Genomic DNA, 24,557 nt, shown 5'->3' with positions numbered 1-24,557 from the left:
TTTTTTTTTTTTTTTTTTTTTGCATTTCTGAGGAGTGTTTTACTCCCAATTATGTGGGTAATTTTAGAATAAGTGTGATGTGGTGCTGAGAAGAATGTATATTTTGTTGATTTGTGGTGGAGAGTTCTGTAGATGTCTGTTAAGTCAGCTTGGTCCAGAGCTGAGTTCAAGTCCTGAATGTCCTCGTTAATTTTCTGTCTCATTAGGTCTAATATTGACAGTGGGGATTTAAATTCTCCCACTATTATTGTGTGGGAGTATAAGTCTCTTTGTAGGTCTCTAAGAACTTGCTCCAAGAATCTGGATGCTTCTGTATTGGTGCATATATATTTAGGATAATTAGCTCTTCTTGTTGCATTGATCCCTTTACCATTATGTAATGCCTTCCTTGGTCTTCTTATTTGATCTTTGTTGGTTAAAATCTGTTTTATCAGAGACTAGGATCGCGACTCCCACTTTTTTTTTCTTTTTTTTTTTTTTTTTCCATTTTCTTGGTAAATCTTCCTTCCTCCCATTATTTTGAGTCTATGTGTGTCTTTGCACCCGAGACGGGTCACCCGAATACAGCACACTGACGGGTCTTGACTCTATCCAGTTTGCCAGGCTGTGTCTTTTAATTGGGGCATTTAGTCCATTTACATTTAAGGTTAATACTGTTATGTGTGGCATCTTTTTTATTCTGTTTTGCCAGTTTGAGTGCATTATATTATTCTCTTAAAGGGTGCTGTAGTTCATTAACTTCTTTAGAGTCATCATAAGAAAATTTTCCACGTGCGTAAAAAGCTTTATGTTAACATTTTTTTAAACATTAAGTCTCATTTTTTTTTCAACTAAAGATCATCTTTTTGGTACTTTCAGTTAAGAGATATATTGGTCTTTGAGTGCAAACATAGACTTAGAATCAATATAATGCAATTTAACAAAGCAAAGTGGTAATCTTTGGGAAATCTATTATAGTTTGCTATTATAGTTTGTGGTAGGTGGCCTATTCTTTAAGCAGTCCTATGATTACCTGCCTGGTTTTTTTGTTGTATTCTGGTTATGATCTTCTGCTTACCTAACCATCATAGACACCTTTTTAAACATTTTGTTTTCTTACATTTTGCTTACATGTTCAGATATCTTTGGCACAAGTTAATCAAAATGAACCTTTATCCATAAAATAGTACTTAGAGTAAGTGAGGAAAGTTTATTTTCTAGTGTACATAGAAGGCTCCTTGATCATGGAAATTTAAAAAGTCTGTCACTTGTTCTAGAGGAAAGATGGGTCATGATTTTTCTAGAGACAGAATCAGCAGAAACAAAATAAGAGTTTCAAGACCATTTATAATTTAGGAAGTTTCCTAACTTTAATCTGTTTTTGCATTGAGAAAATTTGCTTCACACATACAACTCATAAACATTTGCTGATTGGGAGTCTAACTTATAGAAAGCTTTACAATTCAGTTGTAGTGATCTCTCTTTGGTATAGTCCTAGTTTTAATTGACTCAATACCATCAACTCAGAAGAGTGGGAACAAACATGAGGGGGAAAGAAGCCATGCAGTTAAAAGCTAGCAAACTGGAAGTAATTACAGGGCTTTTCTTCTTAGTATTAAGTAAATGATTATATGAAAGGTTTGATCGATACTGGGAGATAGGAAGGGTTGTATAATAAAAATATTCTGAAATCTGTTGTACGTTTTTTTCACAGTCTGACTGCCCATACTCAGAAAAAGTTCCAAGTATTAAAATTCCAATGGACATCATGGAACAGCAACCTTTCCTAAGCGATAGCAAACCTTCCGACAGTGAGTAGAACTAACCTCTTGCTTGCTTGCTTGAATATGATTTGCACTTACAGAGAAGACACTTTAGAATTGCCATCTGCATTAACTTTCCCCCAATTTTGTTTTTCATTTTTTTCTGTGAGAAGATTTACACTTAATATAATAAAACTTTATTTTTATATACCCTATACCCTAAGCTTCACTCTTAACTTCTTCCTTTTATCCATAATCTTTAAAATTTTTATTTGGTAGTCTTTTCTCTTCCCCAAATCATCCCCAGTTTTTCCAATTGCTAAATTAATAACCATGTTTTAATTGATTTTTCTCTTTTTTTCCTGCTGGTATTTAGAATTGCAGCTTATAGTACTACATCACTGTCACTGTTTGTCTTCCTTAGGTTTTAACCAATGATCAAATCAGCTCAAAAGAGAAATTGATCAATAAATAAATTGTTAATATTGATAATCTGGAAAAATTATTATTTTGATTAAATTAGAAATCGAAGTATTAGCACGACTTTCTAGATATAACTTATATGCATTTGCTTTCTAATTTGTTCATCCCCTCTTTTGCTAATTCAAAATTATCATTATAACTGCACTGGTCTTTCTAGGGTAATAGCCTGGTGGCTATTACCAGTGCAATAGTTTATGACATTTTTCCTCCTGTAATTGAATTAACAGGTCTCTTAGAAATGGGGTCAACCTCTAGAGTAATGTTAGTGACCATTTCAGACTTTCCAATAGTAGGTAGCAGTTGCCATCAAGATATTTTCCACTTTGCCTTCTTATTGAAGAACATGCATCGTTTTAGATTCAGATGCACTTCAAAGTACACTGATCTGTTACAGAAAAAGACAGTTAAGACACGTTTATTTCTGTTTTACCAAGCCACCTCGACTTCAATAAGAGATTACTGTTATCAAGAAAAGTTTGGAATAAATTTCTATTGATTAAAAAAAAAAAGGTATATTAGTTACCAATCATTGAGTAACAAATTGCTGTAAAACTTAGCAGTTTAAAACAGCAAACATATTTTCTTACACAATTCCTGATATTCAGAAATGCAGGGGCAACTGATTTGGTTCTGGCTCAGAGTTTCTAGTGATATTGCACTGAAAGCTGTCATCAGCTGGGGTTGAGTCTCTGAAGACTTTTTTTTTGTTTGTTTGTTTTTGGTCCAGAAAGAAATGAAGGAATTTCTTGAAAATGATAATATGTTCCACAGTGTGAGAGCGGGTCTGAGCATAGGGGCTTAAGGCCCCCAATACAAAATTTTGGAGAGTTTAAATACCCTCTACTTGGGGTGTGCCCAATGTAAATGAAGAGGATGAAGTAAAGTTACAAAGTCATTTACTTGGCCTATGCCCCATGGAGAGGATATTTCCTATCGTAGCTGATGTGTGACGCAGCCTTATGTTCCCTGCCTCCAGACTTTTTCCTGCCTCATCTCCTCACTGAGAGATGTGATCTCCCTAAAGATTCATGGGAAGCAGAGGGACCAGTGTTTTTTTTCTGTAACTGCTTCATGCTGGCGTGGGGCATAGTACCTACCTATTGGGGATCACTGAACTTTCTTCCTGCTTTGTCTAGTGGAGGCAGGGTAGCTCCCTGATGGACAGGGGTGGTATCTTCGCCTGGAACCGGCTGGCTGGACTTCGTTCCATGATCATCTGAAGCTTGATGGTCTCTAGACAAGAGAAAATGAACTTGGTTAAAGGGGGAATTTTTTTAAACAATATTCTGGGATGCCATTGTTCTGAACTAAGCTCATGGACTAGGCCCCAACAGACCAAACCAAATCAAACCAAAATAAAGTCATTTGTGCTAAGACTTTAAGGAAACACGTGAATTCTATAACAGACCAGGTTTTGTTTCTTCTTCTGCAAATCTCTATAATAAACATTCTTGACAGCATAGGTATCCACCCCCTGAGGGTCCCATTAAATATTTTAGTCTCTGAAGAGTTGGTTGGAGCTGGAGATCTGCTTCCAAAAGCACACTCCTGAGGGCCATGGCATGGCATTTGTTTCTTTACCTGTGGGTATCTCCATAGGGCTGCCCATGATATGGCTTCTCTCAAAGCTAGTGATAAAAGAGAAAGAAACCAAGACAGATGCTACAATCTTTTATAACTTAATCTCAGAAGTAACAGATTAGTTCTGTCATATTCTGAAGATTGTGCAGACCCACACTCTTAACATTGTGGGAAAGAATTACACAAAGTCATAAATACCAGGAGACAGATATCTCTGGATCTTAGAGGCTGGCTACCAGCCTGGAATTCAAGAACAAAGAACTAAAGCAGTCTTACCTTTGGTGTCCAGTTTGTAACCTACAACTTGTAACTGAGGCTAATTTCTGTTAACTCCTATTAATGGAGTTTTGTTACAGATTTCTTTTGAATTTAAGCTCCTCAAACCATGTTCTGACTTCATTTTTTATCAATGGAACATTAACAGCAAGAGCAGACATTAACATACATGTGCCTAGCATGTATGTTTTCTGTTGGCATTATAACCTGGAATAGCCCCATATCAATAACTGTAAAAGCTATTTAAAAAATCACTAGCCAGAATTTGAGAGTCATAGACAAAGTTTATGTGCCAGTTGCCCTTTACCTTCTCAAAACCCCTTTTAGGGAAAAATTGCAAGTTGATATTAGAAATTTACTTAAATGAAATACACGAGTATTTTGCCTGAAATGTTTCCTAATGTCATGTTGATCTTTATCATCCGTGAAAGAACAAAACTGATAGAAGTAGTGTTGTGGTATAAGTAAATACCTCAAAAAAAAAAAATCTTTTTTTCCCTGTGAAAGACAGCAAGGCCAACTTAGGAATTCTGAAGATAGAAGGAAATCCAAGAGCAAGCCTTAGACATTAGGAGAATGCTATCACCCTCTAAAAATGATTTGCTGCCTATCCTTCTCACTGACAAGACAACAGTGACCCATCCCAGAAAACCTAAAGTAAAGGAAACTAAGTGATTTTGTCTTCATCACACGAGAGTCTTAGCTTAATACATTGTTTATTGAAATGTCTAAACTTGACTTTTTTACTCTTTCTAGTTGTGGAAGATGCATCCTTTTGTGAAGATTTTTATTTTATACTTTACCAAAGACTTACTATTTATGTTTTTAAAATATTTTATTTTTTAGGAGAAAGATCACCAACATTCCTTGAACGCCACACATCATGCTGATAAAATTCCTTTCCTTCAGTCACTCGGTTTGCCAAGGTAAAGGAGAGCCCCGTATTTTACATTGTTATGTGGGATAATTGCCCCACAGAAATGTAGTTAATGGTGGGTTATTGACAGAACTTCTTGTTCTCCTTCCTCTCTGATTTTTCTTAAATAAATTACCCAGTGATCAAAACTTGTTCCAGCTTTTACTAGTAGAAAGCATTCTAAGAGATCTACTTACTCTTAATAATAGAATCTTTCATTAAGTCACAGACCAGGATCAACATTAGCTCTTATAATTTTGGCGTCATCCCTGCTTTGAAGAGATAACTAGCACTTTTTTTTCTTTACTTTTCTTTTCCTTTTTTTTTTTTTTTTTGAGACAGAGTCTCACTCTTGTTGCCCAGACTGGAGTGTAATGGCGTGATCTCGGCTCATCACAACCTTCACCTCCCTGGTTAAAACGAGTCTCCTGCCTCAGCCTCCTGTAATCCTCAGCTGGGATTACAGGCATGCGCCACCACGGCCCAGCCAATTTTTGTATTTTTAGGAGAGACGGGTGTTTCTCCACGTTGGTCTCAAACTCCCAACCTCAGGTGATCCACCCGCCTTGGCCTCCCCAAATGCTGGGATTACAGGCATGAGCCACTGTGCCCGGCTGGTAACTTGCACTTTCTGGTAGCTCTTCTTCAGTGCTTTCCTTCCCTCTTAACAAAGTTCTAGAGATTTCAGGTTCTAATTGATTTTCTGAAATCTCTGAATGTTTTTATTATGTGAGTCTTTTTGTCCTCTAATTCCTGACAGCATTACTCACCTGGTAGTGCTTCTTTTCCTTTTGTGTTAGTTTTTATTGTTTTAATCTAGGTATGAGATCTGGTGAAATCTTTTACTTGAATTTTTTTACTCTGATACCTTCATCCCATTTAAAATGTTCGTTTTTAATACACAAAGAGGATATAAGTATTAAAAGAGAACAAAGAAGGACACATTTTACTTCTATACAATGCATATACATTTGACAGATGATACAGGAAATCTGATTTACTTACTTTTTTTTTTTTTTTTTTTTCTCTAGTCCTCCTAGAACTCCAGTAAAAGTTGTGCCTCAAATTAGAATAGAACTTGAGCCTGAAGACAATGATTATTTCTGGAGGAGCAAGGGAACAGAAACTACATTGTAACCTATTTGTCTTTGTTAAAACTGACATTTTGTTGTTCATGTCCTTTGTTTTTGTTTGGCTGTTTATTTTTTAACTTTTGTTTTGTCTTAGTTTTTGGTCACTGGCCAAATAATACAGTAATCTCTCTGCTTCTCTCTTGCATAGATACGATCAAGGTAATAGTGCACCGTTCCTTAAAAACAGCATCTGAGGAATCCCCCTTTTGTTCTTAAACGTTCAGATGTGTCCTCTGATAACCAAATTCTTCCGTCACTCAAGACATGCACAGACCCTGTCCTTTGCCTCTATTAAGCAGAGGATAAAAGTATTAAGGATTTTATAACACCTTTTATTAAAATATTGAAGGAACTTACAACTTTAGCTTTGGAGCTGTGCTTACTGGCTTGTCTTTGTCTGGTAGAACAAACCTTGACCTCCAGACAGAGTCCCTTCTTTCTTATAAAGCTCTCCGGGACTGGAAAAAGTGCTGCTATTCTAACTTGCTCTTGCTTGTAAACCCTAATCTTAGAGTTATCAAAAGAAGACAAACTGAAGGTACTTTACTCCCTATACAGAAACCATTGCCATCATTGTAGCAAGTGCTGGAATGTCCCTTTTTTCCTATGCAACTTTTTTTAACCCTTTAATGAACTTATCTGTTGAGTACATTGAAGAATATTTTTCTTCCTAGATTTTGTTGTTTAAATTATGGGGCCTAACCTGCAACTTATTTTTTGTCAATTTTTAAAACTTTTTTTTAATTACTGTAAAGAAAATGAATTTTTTCCTGCAGCAGGAAACATAGTTTTGAGTAGTTCTACCTCTTATTTGTAGCTGCCAGGCTTTCTGTAAAAATTGTATTGTATATAATGTGATTTTTACACATACATACACACACAAATACACAATCTCGAGGGTAAGCCAGAAGGTAAGATCAGATTAAAAACACCATGTTTCTAAGCATCAATTTTTCCCTTTCTTTAAAAGAAACTTAACTGTTCTATGAAGGAGACTGAGGGAGAAGAGACAAACTCCTATGTCATGAGAATAACCGATGTTCTGATAATAGTAACATCTAGGTACAGATGCTGATTGTATTACCACGTCAGTGTCCTATGCAGTATTGTTAGACATTTTCTCATTTTGAAATATTTGTGTGTTTATGTATGTGCTCTGTGTATGGCTGGTGCATATATGTACAATAGTAGAAAGCAAAAGAGTGAATGGTAGGCAGAGGGCAAAGCCATTGAGTCCCTTGTGCCAGTTTTCATGAAACCTAAACCACATTTGAAAACATTAATCAAGGGTCCAAGAAGCCTGTCCTTATGAAAATGAGGGTAAATATAGTATACTTCCCAGGTATCAGTCATTATAATTGATATAATAGCTCATATTTATAATACAAAATAATAGACGTATTAATAGCCCTTTTACACACCTATAAAATGTAATGGGATTGCAGACCTGCAGAGTACACTGTAACAGTACTCTCATGCAATTTTCCTAGGATGCAAAGGCAATTATTCTTTGTAAGTGAGACATTTAGAATATATTTGTGTACATATTATATGTATGTATATTTCAAAGTACCATACTGAAAATTAGACATTTATTAACCAAATTTAACATGGTATTTAAATGTAATGTTTTTAATGATACATTACATAGTATGAATGTATATTAAGAAACCATTTTAAATGTTGAAATTATAAGTTTGGATTCATATAACCACAACTGTGCTATATCTTAACTATAACCAGTTGTTGCAGAGTATACTAGAAGCAGAATGAAACCACATTTTTTGGTTTGATAATATGCACTTATCAATTACCATTTATTGTTATGTTAATTAAATTATAATTCTGTCTCCTTGTAATTTTGATTACAAAAATTTTATTATCCTGAGTTAGCTGTCAGTTTTACAGTATCTGATACTCCTAAAATTTTTAATTTATACAAATTAGACAATAATGAACCCAATTTTTCATTAAAATAGTGGTGAATTATATGCTATTGTGTTAAAACCTCACATGCCAAATTTTGGCATCACATTTGTATTTAGGGCTGTCTTAAAATGATTATTCTGTATTATCTAGCTTTCTATTACCCTAATAAAAACCTGTATAAGAAGCCCTTCCCTTCTTCTTTAATGATGGAAGCATCAATAAATTGTGTAAAAACCATGTATAGTACATTTAGCTTAAACTGTGATCTTGTTAAGTTAAAGGTACTTTTGTTTACTTTTACAAAAGCTCTAGATAAAGCTTACTTTTCTGATCAGGAATCAAGTATTTATGGTTTCACTGCCCTCTCCATACCTTTCAAAGAGCTCCTGAAGCAACTTAACTCATCTTTCAGCCTCTGAGTAGAGGTAAAACCTATATGTACTTCTGTTTCTGATCCATATTGGTATTTATGACATGAACACAGAATAGTATCTTACATTTGCGAAATAAACAGTTAATATCAAATCCTTTCAATATTCTAGAACCCAGGAAAGTTTTCAACATGTCATTATTTTCAAAGGAACAGAAGTAGTTAAGCAAACTAACAAGCAAAACCTGAGGTTCAGATAGAGACACTAAATTATCAGTATTTTAACTGAATTTACCCATTGACTAAGAATGAGCCATATTTGGCGGTGGTTTTGTTTCTATGCAAACTGGACACAAATTACAACCGTAAATTTTTTTTATAAGTGTTTCTCCCTTTTCTCCATGATATGAATTCAGAGATAAAAGATTCGAGAGGTAAAGGCAAAGTATACTCAGAGTTGTTGTTAACCAGAAAGTCCTGGCTGTGGTTGGAGAAACACTATTGGAAGAAAAGAGAGAACTAAGCCAAGCGTCTGCCTTATCAAATGGGCATAAATGCCCCTGGTTTTATGTTTGGGAGAAAAATCTCTTGGACACACTGTTTTCCTTGACAAAAGTCATCTTTTCTACTGGGTGAAATGAATGCTCAGAATCCTAATTGCTTTGTGTGCCAGAGGAAGTAATGTCCTTGCCTCTTCTCCCAGTCAAGGTTGAGAAGTGGGGCTGGGGAGATTTACTGACTTAAGAAGTAGGAAAACAAAAACCTCTCTCCTCAGCCCTCCACCTTAAAGAGTGGAGGAAAAACAGTTGTCTGCTGTCTGTAATTCAGTTTGTGTGTGTTTTACGTTTATGCACCAACCCACACAGAGTAAATCTTTTATCAACTATATACTGGTGTTTAACAGAGAATGATTGTCTTCCGAGTTTTTTGGTTCCTTTTTTAACTGTGTTAAAGTACTTGAAATGTATTGACTGCTGACTATATTTTAAAAACAAAATGAAACCATTTGAGTTGTATTACAGAGGTTGACATTGTTCAGGGATGGGACAAAGCCTTCTTTAATCCTTTTCATACTACTTAATGATTTTGGTGCAGGAACCTGAGATTTTCTCATTTATATTTCATGATATTTCACATCTGCTCTTCACGCATGAGCATGAAGCCCAGTGGCACCAAGTGGCTGGGTACAATTAAGTGATGTTTTATAGCACTTCACTATCTGAATGGCCATGGAAGTTTTCAGATAATTTCACTAAGCTTCATTGCAACCTGAAATTAAAAAAAAAAAAAAGTTTTGTAATACTCTAACCAATTAAGCTGTGTTTTGGTCAGAAATTTAGGTATGTCTGATTCCCTGGCTCATTTCATTGTGCTCTATGGGTACGTATAAAAAGCAAGAATTCTGTTTCCTAGGCAAATATTGCAACTCAGGGCTAAAGTCATCCAGTGAAACTTTTAGAGCCAGAAGTAACTTTGTCCCAGTCCTACAATGTGAAAAGAGTGAATAGTTGCCTCTTTTTAGCCATTTTCATGGCTGGTACATATTCGTACACATTACTTTTCAGAATCAATACGCACTTTCAGATATTCTTATTTTTATTCTCTTAAGTCTTTATTAACTTTGGAGAGAGAAATGATGCATCTTTTTATTTTAAATGAAGTAGATCAACATGGTGGAACAAAATGATAAAGAACAGAAAACATTTCAATATATTACTAATAACTTTTTCCAATATAAATCCTAAAATTCCTATAACATTATAGTATTTTACAGTTTTATGAAGCTTTCTATTGTGACTTTTATGGAATTAAGAGATGAAGAAGATGAGATATTTTAGCATTTATATTTTTCAAAATTATATGTATACTTAAAATAAAGTAACTTTATGCATATGGGTGTCTAGTGCTTCTGTTCAACTCCTCATATAATTGTTAAATGCCTATTATTTATTTTATTTCTTTGGGTGCTTCAGGGAAAGATGAGCAAGTCAGAATCCTTGCCTGACGTTGCTTTAGTTACTTCAGCCAGGAGGACACAATTAGTGTCCAAATTATATGTTTAAGAAAGATTCTAAGAATTGTAAGTATTAATGAAATGCTATTATGCAAAGATTCAGAGGAAGAAAAATAGGTCCAACTAAGAGCAATAGGAATGGTCTTTTTTGAGAAGACAGTATTGTCTTCTTTTATATAGTGAAATATAAAATACTATTTTCTTGAATCCAGGATGAGGTATAAATTAATTCTCAAAACAAAACAAACAAACAAAAAACAAACTGTTAAGCATAATAAGTACTTACTAAATAATTATTCAAATGAATGAAATCTTAGAATGATTTTTCACAGAAGATACAGTATATACACTTTTGCTGGGTCTATCTAAGGTTTCATGTAATATTTAAAATTCTCTAGGAAACTTCAGTCCAAAATTATAATCAGAGAGTGGTGGTATTGGGTGGGTGGGGACCAAATAATAGAAGTGATAAGAGAGAACTGCTGGTTGCAGTAAAAGGTGACATAAAAACAAAAATAATGAGGCAGTGACATTGGCCTAATCCTTTAATCTGAAAACTTAACAGAGAAAATAGCTCTGAGCATGAGGAGACTGATAGTGGTAGTGATGATGGTGGTTAGGGAATGGGATTTGGAGTGTATCATTGAGCTGGAAGAAGCAGCAGAAGCCACACACAGAATACATTCTAATTTGGGAGAATTTGTATCTTCCACATACACACACAGAAGAGTCATTAAATAATATTGCCATGCATAACAATAAAAGTCAAGGAATTAGATCAAGCTATATTTAGTATATTATGAAAAAGAGTATACTTGTGCATATGCTTTTGCATTTTACCAACTCTTCATTATGCTATACAGCCTATCTGACCCCCTCTCTGAGAACTAGGAGGTACAACACAAACCCCCTGAACTACAAAATCATCTTTCTCAAGGTCTAGGCATGACAGCTTGAGCACCTTAGGTCTCAAATCCTCATTCAGAATATATTAATGCTCATTTTATTCAAAATGTTAACAAGCTTGGTCATCTATAGATTTATTGAAATAGAAGAAATTAGAAACCACAGAGAAAACTATTGATAAGAGAATTGATGTAGCCAGAATAGCTCAGTCCTGACAAGAAGAGAGAAAGAAGATATTAAAAAACTGTACAAAATATATTCAATTACTTAAGAATTGGGTTATCTAGTACAGAGGCAGGACACCACAACTGATCTTAAAATATGTTGCTTTTATATTGACTGAAATCCACTGATTAAATTATTAACCTGATTAAATATCTTAAAGGTAAAAATACATTGTAATTAATGGTCTGAATAATGATTTAGGGACATCAAGACAATATTAAGCCATCTTTGATTTTTGTTCATTCATCCTTGATAAACACTGAATGAGGTAGTTGCCGAAGAACCAAAAATAAGACATGATTCTTAATTTCAAGTAGCTTACCTTCAAGTGAGAAAGAAAGACATGTAGTCAAAGGAGTGCAATAAAAATTTATAAGTACTTCAATAGAAGTATGTGCTGGCTACAGTGGGTAACAATTCATTGTGGGAATAAGAGGCCAAATTGTCAGGAAGTCTCAAAGCAATCTGTCAGGTTTTTGTGAGCAAATGTTTGCCAGACAAATAGTCTGAAGTGGAATTAAGAAAGTGGTTAAAGACATTTCAAACCTGGAAGCTTTAAAACAAAATGGTGCATGCAGAGAATTGGCATGCATTAGTTCAATTTAATAATAATGAGACATACGTGTGCAAGACTCTTTGCTTGGTTAAGGAAATGAACAAACAAAAGATATAGTTCCTGCCCTAATGAATCCTATGTTTTAGAAGAGGAGATATATAATAAATTTAAAAATGGTAAATACGGTATTATCAATTACAGTAAGTGTTGTGAAGGAAAAGGATGGGGAAACGGGAGAGTAAACCTGACCTAATGGATACTGGGTGGTCCTTGGAGGGATAGTTGAGTGAAGAGCAAAGCATGTGTGAAAGAAGGCAGGTAAACAGTGAGCAGATTGGCCTAGGCAGAGGAAACACCATGGCAGTTAAGACTGAAGGGGCCAAAGGAGAAGGAAAATGTAGAATGTTCAAGACACAGTATATTTTTGTGGAGTCAGTACCAGCGTATCTGACTGAACACATTGGCTGGTTAGGAGGTTGTGATCTGAGCAGGGAAGGTCTGAATGAGGCTTTTCAGAGATGATAGTTTTTGAGAAAACAAGGTCCATGATGTGTCTCCTGGAGATAGTGTACATCTCAGCACTATTTAACACCATGGGACCCTTTCTGCAGCCCAGAGTTTGGCCTGACATTAAAGGGCAGTGGCAATCTGTTAAGAGTTTTTGGAAGAGAAACAGTGCATTAGATTTGCCCAGAATAAGGACTAAATTGGAGGATTGATGGACGGAGGCAGACTGACCAATGGAAACCATTGCAATAATCCAAATGAGGGATGATAGTGGGATTGGTCCAGAGTTAGGCTTTGCCAGGAGGGTGCATCAGATGGACAGTAGAGCTTCTGGACACTGCTGTCTCCTGGATTTTCTCATATATTCATGCCTAAATCTTCTTAGAACTTGTCACACCTCTTACTTCTTCCTCAAATAAATTATCAGTGTTTAAGTCATTTGTCTCTCTCTTTCTTCCTAGGTTCGTTTGTGAGCAACCTCTTGTCCTTCTCATACTTGTATTTTTCCAGATTTCTCCCCAAGGCCTGACTCTTGCTCCTCTTGTTCTGTCATAGCAATTACATCTATTCCTGTGACTTCAAATAGCATCCATATACTGATAACTACAAAACCTTCATTTTCAGTCCAGATCTTTCTCCTGAGCTTCTGACTTAGATATGCAAGTGATTCCAGAATATTTGGATTTAAATGAGATGTGTTAACTTATCCAAATCAAACTCGCCCATCTATCCCACTGAAGCACATCTCTCAAGTTCCCTATGTCACAAAGAATGCCATCAGCCACATAGTAGCTCAGTTCATGCACCTGAATGTCATTCTTAATTCCCACCTCTTGTTTCACTCCTTCAATGAACCATGAGTACTGTTCTACCTCCTTAGCAGACTGAAATCATCAACTTTTTATAAATATCTTCATGATCAGTACACTAGTCTAGATATCCATCATCTGCTACCTGGATTATAAAGTAGCCTCCCCACTGGTACCCATGCTGCCAGGTTTTCCTATTGAAAGGAAACATATACTTTCTACACTGTCTCCAATGTATTTTTTTTTTAAATATAAAAATAATTTCTATACAAATTGGTGAACCAAGACCTCTTCTTTCAAAGACTTTATTACAATGATTCTTAATAAAAGCATTATGGAAGAGGGCACAGGTAGAGCAGACTCCCACAAAGTTCAGAATGACGACAGGCAAATGCAACTGTGAATGATGAAGCCAGCTGTGGACCAAAACACATGCAAAGTAAGCCACAGTAAAGGCCATAGATGGATGGCCAAGAGACTCTCACGAAGGTTTGGACTCAGACATTGCAGGTAGTACTGAGAATGGGAATGGGAAGTGGGGCTGGCTGAGAGTGGGTGTCTATAGTGTGTGTGTATAGTAATTCCCCCTTCTTCTTAGGGAATACGTTCCAAGACCTTCAGTGGATGCCTGAAGCAGTGGATAGTACCAAATCCTACATATACTATGGCTTTTCCTATAGGTACATACCTATGATAAATAAAGTTTAATTTATAAATTAGGCACAGTAAGAGATTAACAACAACAAAAATAAAACAATTATAATAATTTGCCAACATCATTAGACTTGCTCTTTGGGAAGTATGTAAAATAAGGGTTGCTTGAACACAAGCACTGCAATACTGCAACAGTCAATCTGATAATCTAGGTGGCTACTAAATGAGCAATAAAATGGTGGCATAGCCAGTGTGGAAACACTGGGCAAAGAGAATATTCACATCCCAGGCAGGATGCAAGAGGATAACACAGGGTTTCATCACACTACTGAGAATGCCAGGCCATTTAAAACTTATAAATTGCTTATTTCTGGAATTTTAAATATTTTTGCATTGCAGTTTAATGTGGGCAACTGAAACTGCAAAAACCAAGCCACAAATGGGGGTCTACTGTATATAGAACTCCCTCTTCCACCTCCACTTGTCAATCAACCTAATGCCTGGCTCTTATCGTAGGTAAAAGATCAGAGGATTCTTCTCTAAGATAATTGAACTATTGCCTTGGGAGAAATTAGGAACCCAAATTCCCATGTTTATGACAAAGCAATATCCCACAATAAAATCTATGGAGCAGACCTAAAGAGCAACTGGTTTGGATCAGAACAAGAGGATGGTGAGCTCCCAGAGAAATACTTTCAAGGAAAAAAAAATGGAACTGATGGCTCATTTGATAAGAGATATTACAAAATATTATAAAACCAGTAAGAAAAAGAAAAAAGCTCTCCTCATTCTGACATTAATAACTGGTTACCATTCTGTATGACTAGGCAAGGTATAAGAATACTCCCCTGAAGACATAAAGCTCCCGGTCAAATATTTCTCTCTAGTTCTAAAATGTAAAATGTATAGATAAGACAATAAGAATTATAAAACACTTGAAGAAATCCTTTAAGCATCACAGAGAAAGACTGAAATTAATAGAAAATATAAACTCTATGAAAACAAATATCTCAGAGAGTAGAAGATAGCTTTCAAAATCATTCTAGGATGGGCACGGTGGCTCATGCCTGTAATCCCAGCACTTTGGGAGGCCAAGGCAGGTGGATCACATGAGGTCAGGAGTTTGAGACCAGCCTGGCCAACATGGTGAAACCTCGTCTCCACTAAAAAAAAAAAAAAAAAAAATACAAAAATTAGCCAGGCATGGTGGCAGGTGCCTGAAATCCTAGCTACTCGAGAGGCTGAGGCAGGAGAATTGCTTGAATCCTGGAGGCAGAGGTTGTAGTGAGCTGAGATCACACCACTGCACTCCAGCCTAGGGGACAAGAGTGAGATTTCATCTTAAAAAAAAAAAATGCCAAATAGAAACAGCTCTAGTCTGTAGCTCCCAGTGAGGCTGATGCAGATGGCAGGTGATTCCTGCATTTCCAACTGAAGTATCCAGTTCATCTCATAGAGACTGGTTGGACAGTGGGTGCAGCCCACTGAGAATGAGCTGAATCAGGGTGGGGTGTTGCCTCACCCAGGAAGCACAAGGATCTAGCCAAGGGAAGCCACGAGAGACTGTTCTGGGAGAAATGGTTTGTTCCGGCCCAGATACTGGGCATTTCCCATGGTCTTCACAACTGGCAGGCCAGGAGATTCTCTTCAGTGCCTGGCTCTGCAGGTCCCACCCTCAAGGAGCCCAGCAAGCTAAAATCCACTGGCTTGAAATTCTTGCTGCTAGCACAGCAGTCTGAGGTTGACCTGACCTGGGATGTGAGCTTGGTGAGGGGAGGAGCATCCACCATTGCTGAGGCTTGAGTAGGTGGTTGAAGCCTCACAGTGTAAACAAAGCAGCCAGGAAGTTCAAACTGGATGAGCCCACTGCAGCTCCTTGGGTCAGAGGACCTGGGGGAAGGGATAGCTGTGGGTGCAGCTTCAGCAGACTTAAATGTCCCTTACTGACAACTCTGAAAAGAACAGCAGTTCTCCTAGTACAGTGTTTGAGCTCTGATAAAGGACAGAATGCCTCCTCAAGTAGGACTCTGGCCCTCCCATGTATCCAGACTGGGAGACATCTCCCAGTAGTGGCCAACAGACCTCATACAGGAGAATTCTGGCTGGCAACTGGCAGAGCCTCTCTGGGACAGAGCTTCCAGAGATAGAAACAGGCAGCAATCTTTATTGTTCTGTAGCCTCTGCTGGTGATACCCAAGAAGACTTGAGTGGACCCAAGAGTCTTGAGTGGACCTCCAGAAAACTCCAGCAGACCTGCAGCAGAGGGGCCTGACTGTTCGAAGGAAAACTAACAAACAGAAAGGAATAGATAGTATCAACATCACTAATATCAAAGATCAAAGGTAGATAAATCCATGAAGATGGGGAGAAACCAGCACAAAAAGGCTGAAAATTACAAAAACACAGAACACCTCTTGTCCTCTAAAGGATGACAACTCCTCGCCAGCAAGGGAACAAAACTAGATGGAGAATGACTGATGAATTGACAGAAATAGGCTTCAGAAGGTAGGTAATAAGAAACTCCTCTGAGCTAAGGGAGCATATTCTAACTCAATGCAAGGAAGCTAAGAACGTGGGAAAAAGGGTAGATGAATTGCTAACCAGAATAACCAGTCTAAAGAAGAATATAAATTACCTGATGGAGCTGAAAAACACAGCACAAGAACTTTGTGACGCATCACAAGTATCAATAGTTCAATCAATCAAGCAGAAGAAAGGATATCNTGAGCTAAGGGAGCATATTCTAACTCAATGCAAGGAAGCTAAGAACGTGGGAAAAAGGGTAGATGAATTGCTAACCAGAATAACCAGTCTAAAGAGGAATATAAATTACCTGATCTAGCTGAAAAGCAGAGCACGAGAACTTTGTGAAGCATACACAAGTATCAATAGCTGAATTGATCAAGCAGAAGAAAGGATATCTGAGATTAAAGATCAACTCAATAAAATAAAATGAGAAGACATGATTAGAGAAAAAAGAGTGAAAATAAATGAACAAAGCCTCCAAGAAATATGAGACTATGTGAAAAGACCAAATCTACGTTTGATTGATGTAACTGAAAATGACCGGGAGGTTGGAACCAAGATGGAAAACACTCTTAAGGATATTATCCAGGAGAACTTCCCAAACCTAGCAAGAGAGGCCAACATTCAAATTCAGAAAATATGGAGAGCACCACAAAAATATTCCTCGAGAAGAGCAAACCCAAGACACACAATCATCAGATTCACCAAGGTTGAAATGAAGAAAAAAAAATGTTAAGGGCAGCCAGAGAGAAAGGTCAGGTTACCCACAAAGGGAACCCCATCAGACTAACAGCAGATCTCCCAGCAGAAACCCTAAAAGCCAGAAGAGAGTTGGGGCCAATATTCAACATTCTTAAAGAAAATAATTTCAACCCAGAATTTCACATCCAGCCAAACTAAGCTTCATAAGTGAAGGAGAAATAAAATCCTTTACAGACATGCAAACGCTGAGAGATTTTGTCACCACCAGGCCTGCCTTACAGGAGCTCCTGAAAGAAGCACTAAACATGGAAAGGAACAACTGGTACCAGACACTGCAAAAATATACCAAATTGTAAAGACGATCTATGCTTTGAAGAAACTGCATCAACTAACGGACAAAATAACCAGCTATAATCATAATGGCAGGATCAAATTCACATATAGCAATATTAACCTTAAATGTAAATGGGCTGAATGCCCCAATGGAAAGATACAGACTGGTAAATTGGATAAAGAGTCAAGACCTTATGGTGTGCTGTATTCAGGAAACCCATCTCATGTGCAAAGACACACATAGCCTCAAAATAAAAGGATGGAGGAAAATTTACTAAGCAAAAGGAAAACAAAAAAGAGCAGGGGTTGGAGTCCTAGTCTCTGATAAAACAAGTTCTAAACTAACAAAGATCAAAAGAGACAAAGAAGGGCATTACATAATGATAAAGGGATCAATGCAACAAGAGGAGGTAACTATCCTACATATATGTGCACCCAATACAGGAGCATCCAAAATCATAAAGCAGGTTTTTAAAGACCTACAAAGAGACTTAGACGTCCACACAATAATAGTGAGAGACTTTAACACCCCATTGTCAATATTAGACAAATCAATGAGACAGAAAGTTAACAAGGCTATCCAGGACCTGAACTCAGCTCTGGACCAAGTGGACCTAATAGACAACTACAGAACTCTCCACCCCAAATCAACAGAATATACATTCTTCTCAGCACCACATCACACTTATTCTAAACTGATCACATAATTGGAAGTAAAACACTCCTCAACAAATGCAAAAGAATGGAAGTCATAACAGTCCCTCAGACCACAGTGCAATCAAATTAGAACTCAGGATTACGAATATTTCTTATAGTGAAGAAAGGAGATACATATCTTCAGACACAAATCTAAGTGCCCAGAACAACAATAATTAAAAATACATATTCATAACACTGTAGAATTTTAGATTACCAAAAATAAAAGTTTCAGAACATGGAATTAAGTATCTTAAAATTGCCCAGAAAAAAAAGGCTATCTTTCCCTGTAATGTTGGAAATACAGAAAGGAAAAAAAAAAGAAGAGAAGTCAGAACCAAGCTGTAACAGTCTTTGCAATAGCAAAATTGCTTACTAGGAGATATTAATATAATGTCTTCAAAATTCTGGAAGAAAATTATTTTAAACCTAAAATTCTAGAACCAACTAACTTATCAATCAAATGTATATTAGAATAAAGTATGCAGTATGTAGAAATCTTCAAATTTCAAATGTTCATATTCTACTCAACTGTTCTTAGGATATTACCTATGGATGTACTTCACAATGAAGGATTTGACTGACACAAAGAGTTTGGGTTAAAAAAAAATAATGATTCAACCTTGTCTAACACTAAAGTCCAAAATAATCACTGTGCCTCAGGCCTAGTGAACAACCAATCAAAACTAAATTTGGGCCGTGGTGTGGTGGCTCATGCCTGTAATCTTAGTACTTTGGGAGGTCAAGGCAAGCAGATCATTTGAAGTCAGGGGTTTGAGACCAGCCTGGCCAACATAATGAAACCTCCGTCTCTACTAAAAACACAAAAAAATTAACTGGGTGTGATGGCATGCACCTGTAATCCCAGCTACTCAGGAGGCTGAGGTAGGTGAATCACTTGAATTCAGGAGTTGGAGGTTGCAGTGATCAAAACTGCACCACTGCACTCCAGCCTGCATGACAGAGCAAGACTCCATCTAAACACACACACACACACACACACACACACACTCTCTCTCTCTCTCTCTCTCTCTCTAAATTAGGAGAACAGAAGTCTTAGGAAAAGCACATTTTAAAAAAGTACCCCATGGAATGGATAAATAGCTGAAAGCTTGAACATATGACAAAGCCCCCGCCTTTTTAAAGGCAATTCAAAATTTCTAGAAAAACAAAAAGTTGTACAAGAAAGTGATGACCCAGATATTATGAAACCAATCCAAATCAGAGTTAGTAGACCAATAGCAGTTAGTAGATTTCGGGGGAAATAATGTGCTAGATTCCAACAATAAGGTAGAATCTGTAAAATATTGAAGATATGGTGAAGAAGACATACATTTATATACCTAAAAAGAAAACAAAAGCAATCAGAAATGCCAGGAAAAATAAAAACTAAATACTACTTGAGCAATAAGTACTCCAAATATATAGTCGACTTAAAGTTTGAGCTATAAATGGTGCAGATAAGGAAACAGAATTTCTTTGAACTTGACATTCTCCTTTGAGTGTCTCAGATGTTATAATGGATATGTAATTATAGCCCACTACTTGGTCCTACTAGAACATTAAAATAATGATTAACGTAGCCATAATAATGGAAACACAATTTATTGGTTTTAGCATTCACAATGAATCCATAAACAAGGCATAGAATTTTTTAGATGTTAGAGAACTGAATGCAAATGATATTATCTTTAAAATGTATCAGGCAGCTGACAGAATGTTGTGCAGCAGAGTAAGAGAAGAGATGAAGAGCAGTGTGAAGACACTGCATCAGTGTTTGGAAAAAATGACAGCTTTGAACTCTGCCTCAAATAGTCTGGGGTTAAGTCACTTTCAGCTTTTGTTCCATGTGTTGATGTCAGAGCTGGCGTCTCTGTGATTCCCTTGGTTGTTTCATTCATGTTCACAAGATGGGTATTACATTTTCAATCATCATATAAAAACACAAAGAAGCTGGGAGACAGGTAATGGGCTTTCTCATAGCCAAGATTTGTCTTTATATTGGGATGGAAGTTCAACCTGTAAGACTTCCCTTTATGTTTCACTGGGCATGTTTGAATTACCTGCCCATATTTGGATCAATCATGATTTAATGGCATTTTGATTAGCATTTTCTGAACACAGTCTGGGGTTAAAGTCTACTTCCTGAGCCAAGGTATCTCAGTCCACTACCTGAACAAATTGGAGTTGATGTGACAAGATAGGAAATGGATGTTGAAAGGTCAAATAGCACTATAATATTTTTTATTTTGAAAACCAGCATTCTCCAGTAGCTGAAATGATTTTTATCTTCTTTACCTTATTTAACCTGATCTTCTATCTCAGATTTTCCAGGTTAAAATTTAGCTTAGACAGGAAATTCCAAACATTAGAATTTGGCAATGTAATTGTCAAGGGGTACATCAGTCAAACATTAGCAGCTGTGGAGATTCAATTAGTAAGTTACTCAACTGGCAGACAATTGCTGACTTTGGACAAAACTACAAGAAACTATGAATTAGTGGATTAGTGACTATACATTAGCTGTTTTTAAAGGATCAGGTTTTTGAACAGTAAGACTAAGATTAGATGCTATGATTAGAAAGGTGCTGAGCACAGTGGCCAGCAAGATGGCTGATTAGAAAGAGCTCTGGTCTGCAGCACACAGAAGGCAGGTGATTTCTGCATTTCCAACTGAGGTGCCTGGCTTATCTCATTGGGACTGGTTAGAGAGTGAGTGCAGCCCAAGGAAGGTAAGCCAAAGCAGGGTGGGGTGTCACTTCACCCAGAAAGCACAAGAAGTCTTTCCCCTAGACAAGGGAAGCCATGAGGGACTGTGCCATGAGGAATGGTACATGTGGGCCCAGACACTATGCTTCTCCCATGGTCTTTTCAACCTGCAAAACAGGAGATTACCTTGGGTGCCTACTCCACCAGGGCCCTGGGTTTCAAGCACAAAACTTGGTGGCTATTTGGGCAGACACCAGGCTAGTTGCAGGAGGGTTTTTTTCTTTTTTTCATACTCCAGTGGCATCTGGAATGCCAGCATGACAAAACTGTTCACTCCCCTAGAAAGGGGGCTGAAGCCAGAGAGCCAAGTGGTCCAGCTCAGCAGATCCCATCTTCACAGAGCCCAGCAAGCTAAGATCCACTGGCTTGAATTTTTGCTGCCATCACAGCAGTCTGAAGTTGACCTGGGATGCTTCAGCTTGGTGTGGGGAGGGGTGTCCACCATTACTGAGGCTTGAGTAGGCACTTATCCCATCACAGTGTAAACAAAGCTGCCAGGAAGTTCAAACTGGGAAGAGCCCCCCATAGCTCAGCAAAGCCACTGTAGCCAGACTGCCTCTCTAGATTCCTCCTCTCTGGGTGGGGTATCTCTGAAAGAAAGGCAGCAGCCCCAGTCAGGGGCTTATAGATAAAACTCTTATCTCCCTGGGACAGAGCACCTGGGGGAAAGGGTGCCTATGGGCACAGCTTCAGCAGACTTAAATGTTCCTGCCTGTCAGCTCTGAAGAGAGCAGTGGATCTCCCAGAACAGTGCTCAAGCTCTGCAAGGGGACAGATTACCTCCTCAAGTGGGTCCCTGAATCCCATGCCTCCTGACTGGGAGACATCTCCCAGCAGAGATCGACAGACACCTTATAAAGGAGAGTGGCTGGCATCTGGTGGGAGCTCCTCTGGGATGAGGGAAAGAACAGGCAGCAATCTTTGCTGTTCTACAGCCTCTGTGGGTGATACCCAGGCAAACAGCGTCTGGAGTGGACCTCTAGCAAACTCCAGCAGACCTGCAGCAGAGAGGCCTGTTAGAAAGAAAACTAACAAACAGAAAAAAATAGCATCAACATCAACAACAAAAAAGTCCACACAGAAACCCCATCTGAAGGTCACCAACAACAAAGACTGAATGTAGATTAATCCATGAAGATAAGGAAAAACCAGCACAAAACAATTGAAAATTCCAAAAACCAGAAAGCCTCTTCTCCAAAGGATCACAACTTCTTGCCAGCAAGGGAATAAAACTGGACAGAAAGTGAGTTTGACAAATTGACAGAGCAGGCTTCAGAAGGTGAGTAATAATAAACTCCTCTGAGATAAAGGAGCATGTTCTAACCCAATGCTTGGAAGATAAGAAATTTGAAAAAAGTTTAGAGTAATTGTTAACTAGAGTAACTAGTTTAAAGAAGAACATAAATCACCTGAAGCTGAAAAACACAGTACAAGAACATCATGAAGCATACACAATTATCAATAGTCTAATCAATCAAGCAGAAGAAAGGATATCAGAGATTAAATCAACTTAATGAAATAAAGCATGAAGACAATATCAGAGACAAAAGAATGAAAAAGCATGAACAAAGCCTCCAAGAAATATGGGACTATGTGAAAAGACCAAATCTACGTTTGATTGGTGTAACTGAAAGTGATGGGGAGAATGGAACCAAGCTGGAAAATACTCTTAAGGATACTATGTAGGAGAACTTCCCAAATCTAGAAAAATAGGTCAACATTCAAATTCAGGAAATACAGAGAACACCACAAAGATACTCCTCAAGAAGACCAACCCCAAGACACATAATCATCAGATTCACCAAGGTTGAAATTAAGGAAAAAAATGGTAAAGACAGCAGGAGAGATTGGCCGGGTTACCCACAAAGGGAAGCCCATCAGACTAACAGCAGATCTCTCAGCAGAAACTCTACAAGCCAGAAGAGAGTTGGGGCCAATATTCAACATTCTTAAAGAAAATAATTTTCAACCCAGAATTTCATATCCAGCCAAACTAAGCTTCATAAGTGAAGGAGAAATAAAATCCTTTACAGACATGCAAACACAGAGGGATTTTGTCACCACCAGGCCTGCCTTACAAGAACTCCTGAATGAAGCACAAAATAGGAAAAGGAAAAGCTGGTACCAGCCACTGCAAAAACATATCAAACTCTAAAGACCACTGATACTATGAAGAAACTGCATCAGTGAAGAGGCAAAACAACCAGCTAGCATCATAATTACAGCATAAAATTCACAAATAACAATATAAAACTTAAATGTAAACAAGCGAAATGACCTAATTAAAAGAAACAGAGTGGCAAATTGGATAAAGAGTCAAGACCCTATGGTGTGCTGTATTTAGGAGACCCATTTCACATTCAAAGGCACATAGGCTCAAAATAAAGGGATGGAGGAAGATTTACCAAGAAAATAGAAAGAAAAAAAAAAAGCAGGGGCTGTAATCCTAGTCTCTGATAAAACAGATTTTAAACCAACAAAGATCAAAAAAGACAAAGAAGGGCATTACATAATGGTAAAGGGATCAATGCAACAAGAAGAGCTAACTATCCTAAATATATATGCACCCAATACAGGGCACCCAGATTAATAAAGCAAGTTCTTAGAGACCTACAAAGAGACTTATACTCCCACACAATAATAGTGGGAGACCTTAACACCCCATTGTCAATATTAGATCAACGAGACAGAAAATTAACAAGGACATTCAGGACTTGAACTCAGCTCTGGACCAAGCCAACTTAATAGACATCTACAGAACTCTCCACCCCAATTCAACAGAATATACATTCTTCTCAGCACCACATCACACTTATTAATAAAGAAGAAAAACGAGAAGAATCAGATACAATAAAAAATGATGAAGGGAATATCACCACTGATCCCACAGAAATATAAACTACCATCAGAAAATACTATAAACACCTCTACATGAATAAAGTAGAAAATCTAGAAGAAATGGTTAAATTCCTGGAAACATACACCCTCCCAAGACTAAACCACAAAGAAGTTGAATTGCTGAATACACCAATAACAAGTTCTGAAATGGAAGCAGTAATTAATAGCCTACCAACCCCCCCCCCCCTCCAAAAAAAAAAGCCCAGGACCAGATGAATTCACAGTTGAATTCTGCCAAAGGTACAAAGAAAAGCTGGTACAATTCCTTCTGAAACTATTCCAAAAAATAGAAAAAGACAAACTTCTCCCTAGTTCATTTTATGAGGCTAGCATCAGCCTGATACAAAAAGCTGGCAGAGACACAATAAAAAAAGAGAAAATTTTAGGTGAATATCCCTGATGAATATTGATGTGAAACATCCTCACTAAATTACTGGCAAACTGATTCCAGCAGCGCATCAAAAAGCTTATCCACCATGATCAAGTTGGCTTTATCCCTGGGATACAAGGCTGGTTCAACACATATAAATCA

General features: G+C 37.4%; 1 protein-coding gene across 9 annotated transcripts in view; it reads left to right on the top strand.

Moving 5' to 3' along the window:
* SLC4A4 (solute carrier family 4 member 4) overlaps window positions 1-10,322 on the top strand; it is a 496,548-nt gene extending 486,226 nt beyond the window's left edge. For 2 of the 9 annotated variants that reach the window (XM_017501632.2, XM_017501629.2), the window contains exons 24-26: window positions 1,694-1,790; window positions 4,929-5,008; window positions 6,030-8,180. In XM_017501632.2, the coding sequence (XP_017357121.1) occupies window positions 1,694-1,790; window positions 4,929-4,972 (141 nt within the window). In that variant the 3' untranslated portion in view covers window positions 4,973-5,008; window positions 6,030-8,180. Of the gene's footprint in view, window positions 1-1,693; window positions 1,791-4,928; window positions 5,009-6,029 lie in introns of all 9 variants that reach the window. The other 7 variants (XM_017501628.2, XM_017501627.2, XM_037728903.1 and 4 more) reach the window with 5 other exon arrangements.
* Window positions 10,323-24,557: the final 14,235 nt, after the last annotated feature.

The sequence above is a fragment of the Cebus imitator genome, unplaced genomic scaffold (assembly GCF_001604975.1).
Source record: "Cebus imitator isolate Cc_AM_T3 unplaced genomic scaffold, Cebus_imitator-1.0 Scaffold283, whole genome shotgun sequence".
NCBI lineage: Eukaryota > Metazoa > Chordata > Mammalia > Primates > Cebidae > Cebus > Cebus imitator.
The sequence above is the reverse complement of the archived record's forward strand: the minus strand, read 5'-3'. Positions and strand labels throughout refer to the sequence as shown.